This window comes from Panthera onca, chromosome D1 (assembly GCF_046562875.1).
Source record: "Panthera onca isolate mPanOnc1 chromosome D1, mPanOnc1 haplotype 2, whole genome shotgun sequence".
Classification (NCBI taxonomy): domain Eukaryota; kingdom Metazoa; phylum Chordata; class Mammalia; order Carnivora; family Felidae; genus Panthera; species Panthera onca.
The window spans coordinates 98,919,256-98,936,824 of NC_138348.1; the positions used below are offsets into that span (position 1 = coordinate 98,919,256).

Consider the following 17,569-nt stretch of genomic DNA (forward strand, 5'->3'; position numbering starts at 1 on the left):
TGTCAGTGGAATTTAGAAATGATGGGTCCAGGGCCCAGGGTGTTGTCTCACTGGATGCCTAAGGAAATGCAGAAAAATAGGGGGGAAAATGCGATCCTTTTGTTATTATTATCCTCTAATGGCAAACATGAGAGTGAGAGATGGGCCAGGCTTTGCTTCTGGCCAGTCCAAACCATAGCCTCTCTCGTCTCAGGGCCCCCGCCTAAGGAATGTGTTGGGGAAGATCCTGATTCTGGCTGGCCTAGGTGTGGCCCTGGACTCAGAGTCATTTCCAAAGGGGAAAAAAATAATTCTAAAATGACAAAGAATGAAGAAGGTTAGACTGATTCCCAAGAGAGTAGGATAGATAGAGGGGAGAGAGCCGGTGGACCCATCCCAGCAGGGCAGAGTCTTTAAACAGTTATTAAGAAGTGGGGCGTGGGACACCTGGGCTGCTCAGTCAGTTAAGCGTCTAACTCTTGGTTTTGGCTCAGGTTTTTATCACGTGGTTCGTGGGATCGAGCCCCGCATCGGGCTCTGTGCTGACAGTGTGGAGCCTGCCTGGGATTCTCTCTCTCCCTTTGCCCCTCTCCCTCCCTCCCTCCCTTCCTCCCTCTCCCCTCTCTCTCTCTCTCTCCCTCTCCCTCCCCCTCCCTCTCTCCCTCTCTCTCAAATAAATAAACTTTAAAAAAGATGGGGTGAATAAAGCAGCTGTGGCTACAGTCCAAAGAAAGTTGTTAATGCAGCACTTAGAAATTGAGTGGACCAATTGGACCCGCTGCACCCCCCCCCACCCAAGATGCGAGGGACCTAAACCCATCTCCATTTACCCTACTCTGGAGGAATTCAGAAAGCTGCAAGGCAAAGCAGATAATGAGAAAGCTGACCTCCAATCCACTGAGGCAGTGGCCGCACAAGTTAAGATAAAGATTGGTGACGGGGTCAGGGTCCCTTAGCTCTGTCCCCTGCCTGGGAGTGGGCAAAATGGTCAGAGGGTATGGAAGGTCCTGGAGTCTGTGACGTGGGGTCCCATGCGCCGCGGTAGCAGGAGCACTGGTGAGTCATATTCAGAGGACGTGAAAATGCAAGCCTTGGCGATCAAGGTGAATGCTTGGATGGAAAGTGCAATGTTCAGACAGACTTTACGTTGAGGGGTTGTTTCTCCTTCCCCTGAATGTTGTCTCGCAATGGCTTCCACATCTGGCCGGGGAACACTTACCCCGAGCAGTATCGTAAAATGAAAACCTGTTGGCAAAGCCACGGTTAGGAACACAAGGGTGGAAGGGACTATGGGGAAAGTGCCGTTGGTGTGTTCGAATAGTTTTCATGCAAAGTGGTTGCATCTGTTTTGCCTGAATGTGTTACAGGGGTGGATGTTGTGTCTGAGTGGGGAGTGTTTCCACTCTCTAGGATTATAAAGCAAAAGGCATATACATCTGCCATCGTGCTCCCGCTTGCTGTCTTCATTGGACATTCTCAATGGGCGCCGGGATGACTGCCTGAGGTCACACAGATCACATCCTTCTGTGGAGCGTAGGCTGCCGTTATAGTGGAAGTCTTGGGGCCCCTCCCAGCCGGCCAGACTTTGGGCTAGAGAATGTCCATTTGAGAGGCAATCACCAACTTGCTATCAGACGTTAATTCAGACCTCCTCTCTTAAAGGACGGAAGATAATCTTAAAACCTGACATGCCCGTAACACCTTGGGTGGTGTTGGAAACATGACGTAAGAGGGAGGGCGGTGCCCAGCAGGGTTCCGTAACGCAATGGAAGTGGTTCATGCAGGAGCGTGCTGCTAGGGGAATGTGAGGTTAACTCCATGTGCTCGAGAGCAGATCGATCCCCTTCTCCCAGAACTGACTCTGGAACCACCTGAGGAGCTCTGGATTTTTTTTTAAGTTTATTTATTTATTTTGAGAGAAAGCACGTGTGTATGCGAGTGGGGGAGGGGCAGAGAGAGAGAGAGAGAGAGAGAGAGAGAGAGGGAGGGGGGGAATCCCAAGCAGGCTCCACGCTGTCAATGCAGAGCCTGATGCGAGGCTCTCGATCTTACAGACCATGAGATCATGACGTGAGCCGAAATCAAGAGTTGGATGCTTGGGGCGCCTGGGTGGCGCAGTCGGTTAAGCGTCCGACTTCAGCCAGGTCACGATCTCGCGGTCCGTGAGTTCGAGCCCCGCGTCAGGCTCTGGGCTGATGGCTCGGAGCCTGGAGCCTGTTTCCGATTCTGTGTCTCCCTCTCTCTCTGCCCCTCCCCCGTTCATGCTCTGTCTCTCTCTGTCCCAAAAATAAATTTAAAAAAAAAAAAAAAAAAAAGTTTAAAAAAAAAAAAAAAGAGTTGGATGCTTAACCGCCTGCCACCCAGGTGCCCCGAGGGGCTCTGGATACTATTGCCACTGGGAAAGTGCCCTATAAACAGCTCTTGATTGACCAACAGAGAGCTGCTTGGTTCATGGACGGTCGTTCCGAGGTGAACAAACCGCAGTGAAAGGCTGCCGTTCTGACCAGAGACGACAAAACCAGATCAGCTTGGTGGGCTGAACTGCATGCTGTTTGCCACTGTGTTTGGGCCTTTACCTGTGCTTAGTCAGTGACCCCCGTCCTGGCCGCACGGTCAGGCAGAAGGGCAATGGGAACGTGGTCTGTAGAAACAGTGCCCTGTGTGGCACGGTCCTACGGAAGTCACTATGGGAATTTGCGGGGTTCCCGGAGGTAGAACCGCCGATGCCCATCAGAAAACCCCCTTCCTATGGGGCTCCTGGGTGGCTCAGTCGGTTAAGGGTTCGACTTCAGCTCAGGCCATGATCTCACGGCTTGCGAGTTTGAGCCCCTCATCGGGCTCTGTGCTGACAGCTCGGAGCCTGGAGCCTGCTTCGGATTCCGTGCCTCCCTCTCTCTCTGCCCCTCTCCTGCTCGTGCTCTGTCTCTCTCTGTCTTTCAAAAATGAATGAAAACGTCAAGGAAAAAAAAAAAAAAAAAAAACACCTCCCTTCCTAGACTGGAAAGTGACTAGAGCCAGCAAGCAGGTGTCCCAGTGTGTTCCCATGAGGTGGTCATTTGGGTTCACGAACCGATGGGACGTCGGGAGTTTGCAGCAATGCAGAGGTGGCCCAAATCTAGACACCTTGCACTCACACCCCCTGAGGCACAAAATGCCGATAAGAGCTGTTCTGTCAACCAGAGAGACGGGCTCCACGTGGCTGCGGGGCAGATTCCCTGGAGGGAAGGACACACATGGAGCCGGCCAGTGAGACTGATGCTGGCAGACCTGGCACGATCAGACAGTGACCCTGAACTGGGTGTAGCTGTAAATGCTCAAAATACTGTAAAAGGACCAGAACAGAAGAGAATGCAGCAGTTTGGACCACGGAGTTACATTTTTTCGGACAGGGAACACACTTTCATCCTCCGAGTGAGGGTCTGATAGAGAGCTGGGATGGACGGTTACAACGTTGGTTGTCGGAAACGGGGAGACACAGACAGGAAGGGCCGGCCGACGCGGCTTCACCAGTGTGTGCTCAACACTCATCGTGAGGGGGTCCCGGGAGGGTGGCTATCAGCCAGACTGCTCTGCTTTTCGGGGGACTCTAGGGAAGAGGGGTGCAGAGGAGGCTGGTATGCCCATGCGATTCTTCCACAGGAGGGAGACGATGGTATGACGACGCTTTTTTCTTTCTTCCCCACATTTCTTCATCCTTCTTTTCTCCACCCGATGCAGAGATCCCAGGACCAAGGCAGCAGCTCCACACGTCCGAAGTAGGGATGATTCCTAAGCAAGAAAATGTAACTATACCCTTCGACTGTTATGTCCTAATTTCTAAGGGCCTGATGGGGGGGGTGTTGTGCCTTCCCATCTGGCTAAATGGGGGTCGTCTCTGACTGTATTCGGGAACAGGGTAGGAATGGCCCAGCCAAAGCGCACCTGTGTGGCACCTGTGCGTGGGAGAGGACTGCGGGGAGGCACTTGCTGCACTAACGTTGCTCTGCAACCTGGCCCAGCACCGCAGCTGAACGTAGTGTCCTTTCCAAAGGTTGAAAAGTTTGGATAGAAATGGAGAGAAGGAGAAACAGTAGCCGCAGGTAAAGAAATGAGTGAGTGGATTGATAATAATGCAATGAAGGAAATCCACTATTACATTAACACTTTAATTTTTTTAAGTGTATTTATTTTGAGAGAGAGAAAGCCCTTTTCGGCGGGGTGGGGGGTGGGGGGTGGTGGGAGAGAGAGGGAGAGACAGAATCCCAAGCAGGCTCTGTGCTGCCAGCACAGAACCCGGTGCAGGACTCGAACTCACGAACCGCGAGATCATGACCTGAGCCAAAGCCAAAATCAAGTTGGGCACTGAACTGACTGAGCCACCCAGGCGCCCCTACGTTAACACTTTAAAAGAGGCTCAGAGCAAGAAGCGATGCTGTTCTCAGTTCGAAAGGGTGAACGTGGGGCACCTGGGTGGCTCAGTCGGTTGGGCATCTGACTTTGGCTCAGGTCATGATCTCGCAGTTCGTGGGTTTGAGCCCCACACCGGGCTCTGTGCTGACAGCTCAGAGCCTGGAGCCTGCTTCGGATTCTGTCTCCCTCTCTCTCTGCCCCTCCCCTGCTCAGGCTCTGTCTCTGTCTCTGTCTCTCAAAAATAAACATTTTAAAAATTAAAAAAATTTTTTTAAAAAGGGTGAGTGTACATATTGCTGAAATCACTCCTGCCCTGGAACCTGACAAGATCAAACGGAAGCCTGCAAACCTGAGTGGCCTCGCCAGGAAACATTTTGGCCGTAAGATATGATGATGGAGTAGACTAATTGTTCATGACTATATGAGACTTGAGTAGCATGCCAACATCTTCGACCTTCTTTTCAGCTTATATCTACCATAGTACGATATGGTGAAACACTAACGTTGTTGGTTAGATTATAATATTAATCTTGATGGTCGAATGTATTGGGAAGTTGAGTTAAAAGCCTCCTATCCCTACCCTAGCTCTAAATGTTAGGTATATTCGTGCTGATACTATTGCTTTATTACATAAATGCTACACCAAATGTAGATGCTCAAACAGGTAGGAATATTTTGCTAACACGGACCCTTTGCCAAAGATCAGAGGGTAGTCTGCTGTATAACAAAGAACGTGGCAGTCCTTCGACCCATTTTCCTGCAATGTAACCTCTGAGCTCTTGGAATTTCCCAAGTGATGGGAGAGTCTTGGGCATTCGGGTGGGCTCTGGTAGTTTACATTAATGAGGTGACTCATGGTGAGCCCTTAGATGGTCATACTAATGAGATGTCTCAGGATGGGGGCAGACTGTGCCAGAAAGACTGACCGTATGATTAGAGGGTTGGAACTTTGGGCCATGTGATATCAGCCCAACCTCTGGGGAGGAGAGGGTGGCCGGGGATTGAGTTCAATCGCGTGGCCAGTGATTCAGCCAATCATGCCCATGTGATGGAAACCTAATAAAAACTCTGGACACCAAGGCTCAATGGAGTTTCCTATTTGGTGAACACACTGAAGTGCCAGGAGGGTGATCAATCCTGATTCCACGGGGAGAGGACACAGAAGCTCCATGTTGAGGACCCTCCCTATATGTCTTGTGAAAGTGAACTGAGCGAGGGCAGTTTTATTAGAGACTCTGCTCTTAAGCATCCAGAGTCTGCACTAACTCGAGATGGTCAGCATCAGAAGTTAAATCTGTCCACCACCCTTCTGCCCCTCGGCCTGGGCTTTCTTATAGCATAATTGTCATATTTGAGCATCTGCATTTATTTCTTTATATTTTTTAATGTTTATTATTTTTGAGACAGCATGAGTGAGGAGGGGCAGAAGGAGAGGGAGACAGAATCCAAAGCAGGCTCCAGGCTCTGAGCTGTCAGCACAGAGCCCAATGTGGGGCTTGACCCGTGAGCCACAAGGTCATGACCTAAGCCAAAGTCGGACACTGAACTGACTGAGCCACCCAGGCATCCTCGAGCATCTGCATTTAGTATAGCAATTATGTAACAGGTATAGCAGTATATTGGCATGAGTGTGCCTAACCTTTGGAGGAGTCAGTGCAGACTAGGGACAGACTGAAAGAAACAACTATTTTAACAACCAGCCTATAACGCCTTTACGTACGTTTTTGTATATTTGTACTGATTCGATTGCTCATTTCCTTCCTTGATCTACCACTATTTGTATCTTAGGTAAACTTGTGCAGAACTACTTACCATAGAAATTAGCTCAATCCAGTTCTTCCTCAGGCCAGGCATTTCCCACTGGTCTTACATTCTGAGGAGGCTTTAACTCAATGTCCCAACATACTCAGTCATCAGTATCAGTGTGATCATGTGGCTAATTTACATAAGGTGGTTGAATCGTACCGATAATACCAGTATTATACCATATCCTGGTATGGTCACAGTACAATTTGGTTTCATTACAGAACAAATCTGGAAGAATTACAGAGGTTTTCCTCTGTTCCTTCTCGTTGGACTCAAACCTTGCCCTTATAGCAGATATTATTATGGACAGGCATCATTACAAATAGCCATGATTTTATTATTTATTATAACAAATTATTATGTGTTATTTCTGGGTTCCAAGTCCGTTGGAGGCAAAGCCAGTCACCCTGTCTCTGTTCATAGGCATCTCAGGACAGGACCCGTCTCCTTCCTATGGGAGGACCTGGGTGGTATTCAGAATAGTTCCTATCCCTGATGATTGTACTACAGGGTATGTCTTCTTCTGATCTATTCTTGGAGCAAGGGCAGTCATAGTGCATCGAGTGTCCAGAGAACGAGGTTGTCAGGCCTCTAAATTCCCAGAGACGTGGCCCTTGAGCCTCAGTAGCTACAATGGAAGGCCACTGATGCATGTGTACATTGGGTCCCATCAGCATTAAAATAGTCCAGAGGCCCTGTTGGGTGAGGGTACAGGCCCTTTCCCAGTGCTGGATCCTGGCATCATCCAGCATTATGTGTTGCCTTGCTCTGACCCATTTCACTAAAGCCTCATCATCTACCTGGTCTGACTCCCATCCTTCGCTTCCCTCCTGGAAGAGAGAACTCCTTCTCATCTGCTTATTCTAGTTAATAAGTATTTTTCCTCTGCCTCTCCTCATTAAAAGCAAATTCAGTTTGTTCAACAGTGGGGGACCTATATCCCCCAACGCTCTTTTATGCCTCATGGTCCAAAGTTGTTTAATCTACCGTGCATGTTGTTGCCATTAGATACTAAAAGCCTGAGTGCAGCTCAGATAAGGTGGGTTAGATAAGTGGTAGTCACGCCTAGATGCAATTTATTTTGAGCATGCCATAAGGCCTCCCATAGCCTTTCTCATCCCTGATGGGGCTATTCCCCAGGGGAATTTAGACACACTGTATGATGCCTACTGCTTTAATCCCACAAGAAACCCATTTATTCTCTCCTGTTTAATAGCTTTCTGTTCACAAAAACAAGGGTGATCTGCATTTGTGCTTATAGCACACTGCACGTGCTACTCTGTTTTGTCCATTGACATCAGGGGCCTTTCCAAGTATTTGATTATCAAGGTTTATGTTACACAGCAATTAATCTGCCAAGAGTTGTAAACCACACAGTCTAAAGGCCCAGTGGGGAGCTGTTCTGGGAAATTCCTCCCCAACGGATACCCTTCGTAGTAAGTGTAATCTAAAAACTTGAAGTCAGAAGATGTTAGCACATCACTAGAGTTCCCTTCAGTCATCAGCAGCCCAGCTCATTATCGTATCCTAAAACCAGAATGCCTCCCAGAGAGATTCCAGTCATGTCTGCAGGCTTCCATTCAACTTCGTCGGGTTCCAAAGGCAGAGTGGTCATGGCAGACTCATGGCCTCACCCTCCCAGGCATCTGATACAACTGTGCTAAGGACAGTGTTAACCTCTTGCTCTCTCCAGGCACTAATGTCATGCTAGATTTCCCATTTTCATTGAATATCCATTTACTCGCCTCTCTGCCCTCATCTGCCATGTCTCCTTCTTTCCAGTGGTCTTCTTATCCATTCTGTTACCCTTTTGATTGAAGTGTTTAGTCCATTGACATTTAGAATGAGTACTGAAATATATGAATTTATTGCCATCATGTTGCCTGTAGAGTTGGAGATTCTGGTGGATCTTCTCTGCTCCTTTCTAGTCTTTGTTGCTTTTGGTCTTTTTTTTTTTTTTTTTTTTTTTTGGTCTTTGCTCCCCTCAGAGAGTCCCCCTTAAATTTTCGTGCAGGGCTGGTTTAGTGGTCATGAACTCCTTTAGTTTTTGTCTGGGGAAACTTTTTATCTCTCCTTCTATGTTGAATGACACCCTTGCTGGATAAAGAATTCTTGGTTGCATGTTTTTCTGATTCAGCACGTTGAATATATCCTGCCTCTCCTTTCTGGCCTGCCAAGTTTCTGTGCATAGGTCTGCTGCAAACCTGATCTGTCTTGCCTTGTAGGTTAAGGACTCTTCTTCCCTTGCTGCTTTCATGATTCTTTTCTTGCCTGAGTATTTTGTGAATTTGACTATGATATGCCTTGTTGATGCGTTGATTTTTGTTGAATCTAATGGGAGTTCTCTGTGCTTCCTGGATTTTGATGTCTGTGTCTTTCCCCAGGTTAGGAAAGTTCTCCACTATGATTTGCTCACATAAACTTTCTGCCCCTTTTTCTCTCTCATCATCTGGGACTCCTGTGATTCAGATGTTATCCCTTTTTAATGAGTCACTGAGTTCTCTAAGTCTTATATCGTACTCTTTTGCCTTAGTTTCCCTCTTTCTTTTTCTGCTTCATTGTTCTCCAGAAGTTTGTCCTCTATGTCACTGATTTGCTGCCCTGCTTCATCCATCCTTGCCACCCTGGCATCCATTTGAGATTACATCTCAGTTATAGCATTTTTCATTTCATCCTGACTAGATTTTACTTATTTTATCTCTACAGAAAGGGAGTCTATGCTCTTTTTCAACCCCAGCTAGTACTCTTATTATTGTGATTCTAAATTCTGGTTCAGACATCTTGTTTGTATCTGTGTTAAGTCCCTGGCTGTCATTTACCTTCTTTCCATTTGTCATTGATTTTCACTAAACTTTTCAACCTTTGAAGAGACATTAGGTTTGGCCACTGTACTTATCCAGATTGCCAACAGCAATTCCAGTCTTGCTAGTGCCTTCCCTAGTTTCCTCTCATCTGTTCAGGATAGAGTTACAAGGCCCAGAATGCGTGGCTATTCCCACCACTAGAGAGTATAGCTGCATTCATTGTTAGCCCCCAGTTAGCCAGATGAGCTATGGCACAAGTCGCCCCACCAGGCCCTTGGGAATTCTGACATAAATATTTGAAAAGATGGACACCTGGGTGGCTCAGTTGGTTAAGCGTCCAACTCTTGATTTCAGCTCAGGTCGTGATATCACGAATCGTGAGTTCAAGCCCTGTGTCAGGCTCTGTGCTGACAACTCGGGCCTGCTTGGGATTCTCTGTCTCTCTCACTCTCTGTCCCTCTCCCCCCTGCTCAAAATAAAGAAATAAACATTTTAAGAAAATATTTGAAAAGATAGCTACAGTTTCTTGCTCAGGGATCATTCATGCTTCTGGCACCGCATGGCAGTCTGGTCCACTGTGTAGGCAAAAGGTAAGTTGAGATGGTGTGGGAAAGAATTGTATAGTCCCACCAGCAACCTCTCCACCCATCCCCCAGAAAACCAGAGGAATATATCCAGTGGGGACCCTCCTCTGGCCCTCATCCCATGCTGAGTGTGAGCACACACTTGTGAAGCTATGTAAGCCAGCCCCTCATGCTTTTATTTCTCTCCATTTTAATTTTTAATGTTTTATTTATTTTTGAGAGAGACAGTATGAGAGGGAAAGGGAGACACAGAAACCGAAGAAAGCTCCAGGCTCTGAGCTGTCAGCACAGAGCCCGATGCGGGGCTCAAACTCATAAACTGTGAGTCATGACCTGAACTAAAGTCAGATGCTTATCCAACTGAGCCACCCAGGTGCCCCGATTTCTCCCTGTTTTATTTTTTTTTAATTTTTTAATGTTTATTTTTGAAGGAGAGAGACAATGTGAGTGGGAGAGGGGCAGAGAGAGAGGGAGACACAGAATCCGAGGCAGGCTCCAGGATCTGAGCTATTAGCACAGAGCCCGACATGGGGCTTGAACTCAAAATCTGTGAGATCATGACCTGAGTGAAGTCAGTTGCCCAACCGACTGAGCAACCCAGGAACCCCTTCCCATTTTAAACAAGAAAAGTTTCATTTGCCTGTTCCGATTCTGTATGGAGCCACCACTCCGAAGGTGATAAGCCACATGATGTGTCCATTTGACATGATCTCTCGGTCCATTGTTGGGACTGTGGGCCGACCAAATTGGCACAGTATCTTCTGTTCCAATGTAGTATTTTAAGCATATTCCTCTATAATCAGGTATGTAAAGCCTACTTTATCATGCCCCTTAAATTTCCAGAGTGATTTCCCGAGGGTTATGCCCCATACGGGCATCCCCTTGACGAGTCCAGTTTTTCCCTGCCTGTGAGTCAGTAAAAACCCCAACCTAGGGACTTTTTGCACTCACTTCTTCCATCACTGCAAGGGAAACAGCATGCAGTTCAGCCCACTGAGCTGATTTGTTCTTTCATGCTTTAAAGATTTCCATCATTTGGTCGGAGTGCATTGGCCTTCCAAACAAGATACTGTCTGTCTGCCTTGGAGCTGCCATCGGTAACCAAGCAGCTCTTTGTTGGTCACAGAGAGCTGTCCACAGGGTACCTCCCCGTGGCTCCTCAGTGCTTCCCATGGTCCTGCGGGAAAGGAGGTGACTTGCCCACGAAGCCCCACGTAGCACATCCCTGCATAAAACGTTTCCACTGTATTGAGGAGCCCTTTGGGGGCACTGCCACTTTTTTTTTTTTAATATTTATTTAGAGAGAGAGTAAGCCAGGAAGGGGAAGAGAGAGAGAGAGCCAGAGATTGAATCCCAAGCAGACTCTATGCTATCAACACAGAGCGCATGTGGGGCTCGAACTCACAAATCGTGAAGTCACAGGGTGCCTGGGTGGCTCATCGGTTAAGCGTCCGACTCCTCATTTTGGGTCAGGTCATGATCTCACTCTGTCTCTCAAAATAAACAAACTTCAAAAAAAATCATGAGCCACCAGGGCACCCACGGGCACTGCCTTCTTTCTCAGAGTGTTTCTCTGACAGGACATTAGGGCTACTTGAGGCCTTAGGAATGTCTTCCATCCTTCAGTCAGAGAGCTGGTTTCCACAAACACCCAACAGCAGGCCCGTAGTTGTCTTCCAAGGGGCATACATCCTGCCCCACACCTGCAGGTTTTCTGGTCCAAGGTCTCAGCAATTGCCACTGGGTGTAACTTACGGGATTTGGCCTTAAGCCCTTTTGATCCCTTTCACACAGGCCCCGCTGTACAGAGAATCCATCCAGCCCATTCTGTCGAGTCACTGATGACAGTGGTAGTCTCCTTGTTCCCGCTGGGTATTCCGCACTGTTCCAAATGACCACCCGGTGTGGGCTTGGGTACCTGTTTACATCCTGTACTGCAGAGTGTCCTCATTGTCTCAGCCTGGTTTGTCACCACCACCCGCACACGCCTACCACACATGCACACACACGTGCATAGGTGCGTACACACACAGCCCTGGTCCGGTCCAGGGAACATGCCCACACTCCAGCCTTTTCTCTCCCCTCCCGGGGGTGGCCTGACCTGCTCCCCTCCCCAACACTCTCGGCAGCCGGATTTACTGCTACGGGGAGCTCCCGTACCAGGTTCAGATGGCGAAGCTCTACCAGGACGACAAGCAGTTTGTGGACATGCCACTGTCCTCGACTCCAGGTAAGGCGATTGGGGGCCCCACCTTCTGAACCTTCTGTACGAAAGATAGTGGGACACAGGGCCCGGCAGGGAGGGGCTCCTGGGCGCCAGCTGATCCCTCCTGGCCACCCGCACCCCAGACCGAGTTCTGCAGCACTTCCGGGAGCTGGCCGCCCGCCACAACCACAGCATTCCCATGCCACTGCTTCGCGCCTTCATCCAGGAACACTTCCAGGCCGCAGGGCAGGAGCTGCAGGCCTGGACCCCCGAGGACTGGAAGGACAGGTACAGCCTGGACAAAAAACGAAAGAGGGCCCTTCAGGGAGGGCTGTCTCCCCGAGCCCTGGGGGTTCGGTTGGTGTTCTTCCAGCCCCCGGTTCCTGGGGAAGATCTCGGACCCCAAGCCACGGATCTGGGGGGAGCAGCTGCACCAGCTCTGGAAGAAACTGGGAAAGAAGGTGTGACTGCCCTGGGTGTTGGCAGGGGGGCCGAGCTGGGAGACAGTTTCGCCGGCTTGGGGCCCACCTTGCCTGCAGAGCACAGAGAGGGAGACATTTCCTAAAAGTCTGTACCCTATCCACTGGGTCCTTGAAAAGAGTTCTCTAGAAGGAATTTCTGGAGGGGTAGAAGGGAACATCTACTTCTAACTTCTCACCTCCTCACCATCCTCCCCCCAGGCAAATTCAGCCTGTCCTGTCACCTCCAGGCTGCCCAACTGGGCTCTCCCTTCCCTGATCTCCTCGGGCCAGGCCTCGGCTCAGGACTATTTGCCACTGCTGATTGTGGCCTGTGGTCAGCACTGTCTGTTATGTACTTTCTCTCCTTTGTCTGAGGCTCAGAGTGGGCAGAGGTTTGCCCGAGGCTGCACAGCATCTGTCCTCCCAGCCGGCCCCCGGGGCCCTGGCACCCGCTGGCACAGAGTGGTGCTCCAGGGCCCTTCCCCACCCAGCCCCACAGGAGCAGACCCAGCTCTGTTCCACGACGCCCCTCAAAATAACTGACAGCCCACCGCTCTCCCACTGAAACCACACTCACTGGGACAGAACCGGGAGGCCACGAACAGAGAAAGTACCCGAAGGAGGCAGCCATCTCTACTCTGGTCCTACAGTTGCTCTCCCGAGGCCACGTTCATGTACGCCTGTCTCATTGGGAAAGCAGTTTGGGGTTTCCTTTCTCCTTACAAATAAAACTGCCAGTTACTTCACCAGCAAAAAGGGGTTCGTTTAGGAATAGCAGCGAACAGCCATCTGGGCTGAGTAAACCACAAGAAAACCGTGGGCAAGTCAGCAGCACGCAGAACAGGAACGCTGCTTTGTGGAGGAAGGGGAGCATTGGGAAGGCTGCTGCGAACAACAAGCCCTTTGCGGTAAACTGGGGCGTTCTGAGTACGGTGGCTTTTCATTGGCTGAGTTGTGACGGCCTCTCATTGGCTGGGCTGTTGCTGGGGAGGAAGAAACCTACCCCTTCAGCTGGGAGAGGAAGGAAGGCAGCATCCACTTGCTAGTTGGGATCTGCACTTGACAAAGAGTCTTAGGGCAGGAGGGCTTCACCTGCCAGCCTCCCGGAGGTTGTGAATGAGGTTTCCTTTCATTCATTTTCACACTCCACGCCTGGGTCAGAGGATGCGGGCCCCGAGTCTCTGGGCCTGGCTTGGTGGTGGCCCCAGAGACGAGGCCAGGGGAGTGGAGGACGTGGTCCCCCTGGCCGGTCCTGATAATAGCCGTTGTTTGGTGAGCACCTGCCAGGGCCGGGCTGGGTTAGCCAGGACTCCAGAGGCCCCCACGTGGGGCCGAGCAGACCAGGCTCCCGCAGCTCAGGCCTTGACCTCAGCCGTACCCGGCTGACCAGCAGCAGAGCCAGAACTCGTGCTCTGGCTCCCTGGCTCCAAAGCCGCAGCTGCCAGCCCCCTCCCCCCTCCCAACCCGGCCTCTTCTGGACTCCACACCGTGGGGGTCCTGGGCTCCCTGTGCCCTCTCTCCTGACTGCAGGTGAAGCCAGAGGTCCTCAGCCACCCCGAGCAGTTCTCTCTGCTCTACTCAGAACACCCCTTCGTTGTGCCTGGTGGGCGCTTTGTCGAATTCTACTACTGGTGAGCGGCTGGGGCTTTAGGGCGGGAGTGGGGGAGCCCGGGGCCGGCAGGCTGTCCTGAGCAGGGTAGGGCACCTTGACTGGCCTGGGTGTGCAGGGCAGGGGGTGGCGGGGGGGGGGGGGGCGGGAGGGTGGGTGCCTGAGCTGCCCCTTTCCCCAGGGACTCCTACTGGGTGATGGGGGGGGCTGCCCCTCTCTGAGATGCCCGAGACCGTGAAGGGCATGCTGCAGAACTTCCTGGACCTGGTGCGACTGTAAGAGGGGACGGGCTTGGCGCTGGATTGGCCTTGGCCTTGGCCTTGGCCGCTGGGCAGATGCCCCTCAGCAGGCCTCCTTCTCGGCAGCTGTGGACATGTCCCCAACGGGGCCCGCGTGTACTCCCTGCAGCGGAGCCAGCCCCCCCTGCTGACTCTCATGTTGCACTCCTACGTGGCTCACACCAACGATACCGCCTTCCTGAGGTGGGCACCCCGGCCCCCTGCGGCCCTGCAGGCCCCCGTCCCTGAGACCTCCCAGGGCGGGACTGAGGGGGCGTGCCTGGGCTAAGGCGGTATCTGGCTCCGCCCCAGGGACAACCTCGGGACCCTAGCTTTGGAATTGGACTTCTGGACTGAGCACAGGAACGTCTCTGTGAGCTCGGGGGGGAAGAGCTACGTCCTGAATCACTATTCTGTCCCTTATGGGGGACCCAGGTAAGGAGCCGCCCCGCTAGCCTCTCAGTCTCTCATCGTTCACTCTGGTGTGAGGGCCAGTGACTTCGCCCCACGTCTCCGATGGGTGATGCTAGAAGTCCAGGACAATGCAGGGCTGTTGAAAGACAAGCCAAGGGCAGGTGAGGCAACATGGCGCAGCCTCCGGCTTGGGCTTAGAGCTTCCTGGTGCCAGGACGCTCGCTTTCCTCCTCCAGGCCCGAGTCTTACAGCAGAGACGGGGAGGTCAGGCATCTGGGTGGGGCTGGGACCCTGATGTTGTGTGTCAGTCCCCGGTCCCCGGTCTGCTGCTGCCTCGTCATCACAGGGGACCGGGAAGCTCTGTGGGCCGAGCTCAAGGCTGGGGCCGAGTCTGGCTGGGACTTCTCCTCACGTTGGCTCGTCAAAGGCGGGAGCCCCAACTTGCTGAGCAGCATCCGGACCAGCAAACTCGTGCCTGTTGATCTCAATGCCTTCCTGTGCCAGGCAGAGGAGCTGATGAGCGACTTCTACTCCAGACCCGGTGAGCTCGCCAGCAGGAGGAGAGGGAGAACGGTGCTCGGCCGGCTTTGGTCCTGCCTCAGCCTTGGCCATGGAGCTGGAAGTAGGACCCTGGGTGAAGGGTCTGTACCCCGCCCCTGGTACTGCTAGAGCAAGAGTACAAATGGAGCCCACTCTCCACTCACGGTCCCTTTCTCACCAGGAGGGAGTTATAGGTTCTGTGGGAGGGCACCTCAGTCCACACATTCAAACTCCCTCCATTCCCTTTGTCCTGCCAGAACTAGGGGAATACACACGGCCAGTGCCCTCCTAGGAGGGACCTGGTAACAGGCCAGTGCAGGTCCTGAGAGCTATACAGGGCCGTCTGCTCAGGAAATTCCAGGTCCTAGAGGCCTGAAATGTGGCCCCCAGGTATGCATGTCCCCTTGGTGCTCAGGATTTCTAGCCCTTGGGAAGGACAACAGGAGGAGGCCAAAGTAGATCTCTTGAAGGTATGGGACCCAGGTTGCTCAGTCTAAAGACAGTGTCACCCCAGGGAACGACCTCCAAGACACAAAATACAGAAATACGCGGGAACAGCGCTTGGCTGCCATGAAAGCCATCCTGTGGAATGAGGAGAACGGTGCCTGGTTTGACTATGACCTTGAGAACAGAAGGAAGAACCTCGAGTTTTACCCATCCAACCTTAGTCCTCTCTAGTCTGGCTGTTTCTCTGACCCGGGAGTTGTGGACAAGGCTCTGAAATATCTGGAGGTGAGGAGGGGGCAGGGGCAGCAGGGCGGGCTGGTATACTGGGGGCGGAACCACCTGCTCTCTCCTTGACTCTGAGCTAGTGACCTCCACTCCCTCCTGCTCCACCCCTGTGCCTGAGCCTGCAGGTCCCGCTGGAGCCACCAGGGGGCGGCAGTGAGCCAAGAAGAGAAAGTCCAGGAAGGGGACCATCTGGCTTTAGGAGGGCCCGGCCCCTTGGCTCCTCATCCAGTCCCCACCCACGGTCCGAGAAATGTCTGGAACCTTCTAGGACAGCCAGATCTTGACCTACCAGTACGGGATCCCGACCTCTCTCCAGAAGACAGGCCAGCAGTGGGACTTCCCCAATGCCTGGGCCCCCTTGCAGGACCTGGTCATCAGAGGTAGGGAGGCAGCAGTGGGGCACATCCCAGGGCCTGCCCTCCTTGCATCTAGAGGGTCAGCCCCCTGGTACTGGGGAGGTGTGAACAGAGGATGTGAGGGCTTTCTCTGGCTCTTCTGTTCTCATGGCTTCCCCCTCAGCAGACATTTGTGTCTGCCCCCACCTGTCCAGGGAACCAGCCTTCCTTTCTCTCTCCAAACCCAGGCCCTGGGGAAAGAGCATGTTGGCTTTTCACGTGGTTTCAAGATGGAGGTCTTGAGGCTCGGGCCTCTTTCCCTCCTTGAGGAGAGTAAGGTTCAGGCCTATGCTCCCTCTGGGTTGGGGACTCAGGTGGCTCAGGGTCCCGCCTGGGGCGGGGTGGGGTCTAGCTCTGGCCAAGTGTCCTTCCCCTCAGGCCCAGGAAGTGGCTTTCCAGCTGGCTCAGAATTGGATCCTAACCAACTTTGAGGTCTACTCCAGAAAGTCAGCCATGTATGAGAAGGTGAGCTGCTCCTGAGCCCTGACCCTCCTGGGCCTCCTCCCCACGAGGAGATGGGGGAATTGCCAGGCTTTGCAAAGCCCGGGGACAGTGGTGACACCCAGTGGCCATTCTTGGGCACTGCAGGCCAGGGCAGCTTCTCCCACAGGGGCTCCCGTTTCTGGCTTTCCCTAGAGGGCTGAGGTGAGGGGGCGCGGGGGTGGGGTGGGTAGTGCCTGACCTTAGAGCCTGTCCTTTTGTTCCCAGTAGGACATCAGCAACGGTGTGGTCAGCCAGGTGGAGGAGGGGAGTATGAAGTTCAGGTGAGTGGGCCCACATCCCATAGGAACTACAGGGCTCTGCTGTCCCCGCGACTGGCCATGTCCTCCGCTGTCTGGGCCTGTTTCCTCCTGTGGATGTGGGTCCACAGGGAGGAGCCTGCCTGGAGCTCCTTTGTCCTCTTGGGGTTAGGCAGTTCTAGAGCCCCTGGGTGGAGATCTCACACCCCCTAAAATAGGGCTTGAGGGCCTTCCCCAGAGATCCTGCCCCACTAGCCATTCCTCTCTCCAGGAGGGCTTTGGCTGGACCAGTGGAGTGGTCCTGATGCTCCTGGACTGCTACGGCGACCGACTGAGCTCGGGGACCCAGACCGCTTTCCTGGTGCCCCAGTGCCTCACAACTGCCCTTCTGCTCAGCCTCCTGCCACAGTGATGGGCCTCCCTGCCCCGTCTGCCTCATTAAACCTCTGCGTGAGTCCTCATGTTTTCTTACTTCTAGAGACCCCATACCCCACCCAGAGCCAGTCCTTGGAGTGGTCAGGATAGGGACGTGGAAGTCATGGGCTGTGTGCCCTTATCCCTCCTAGAACCCCAGTAAGGAGGAAATCCTATTTTGCGGGGAACACCTGGCCCCATATCCCATACAACCTGGC

General features: G+C 52.4%; 1 protein-coding gene across 1 annotated transcript; it reads left to right on the forward strand.

Moving 5' to 3' along the window:
• Positions 1 to 11,665: 11,665 nt before the first annotated feature.
• TREH (trehalase) lies at positions 11,666 to 17,517 on the forward strand (the record flags this gene model as incomplete). Its single annotated transcript, XM_078433926.2, is given in 15 exon segments — positions 11,666 to 11,792; positions 11,912 to 12,056; positions 12,142 to 12,229; positions 13,760 to 13,860; positions 14,020 to 14,038; positions 14,040 to 14,113; positions 14,204 to 14,320; positions 14,429 to 14,551; positions 14,767 to 15,071; positions 15,585 to 15,802; positions 16,071 to 16,182; positions 16,550 to 16,662; positions 16,906 to 16,923; positions 16,926 to 16,961; positions 17,209 to 17,517. Coding segments are annotated over 15 exon segments (1,737 nt in total), but the record flags the coding sequence as incomplete, so codon positions are not given.
• Between the last annotated feature and the right edge of the window lie 52 nt (positions 17,518 to 17,569).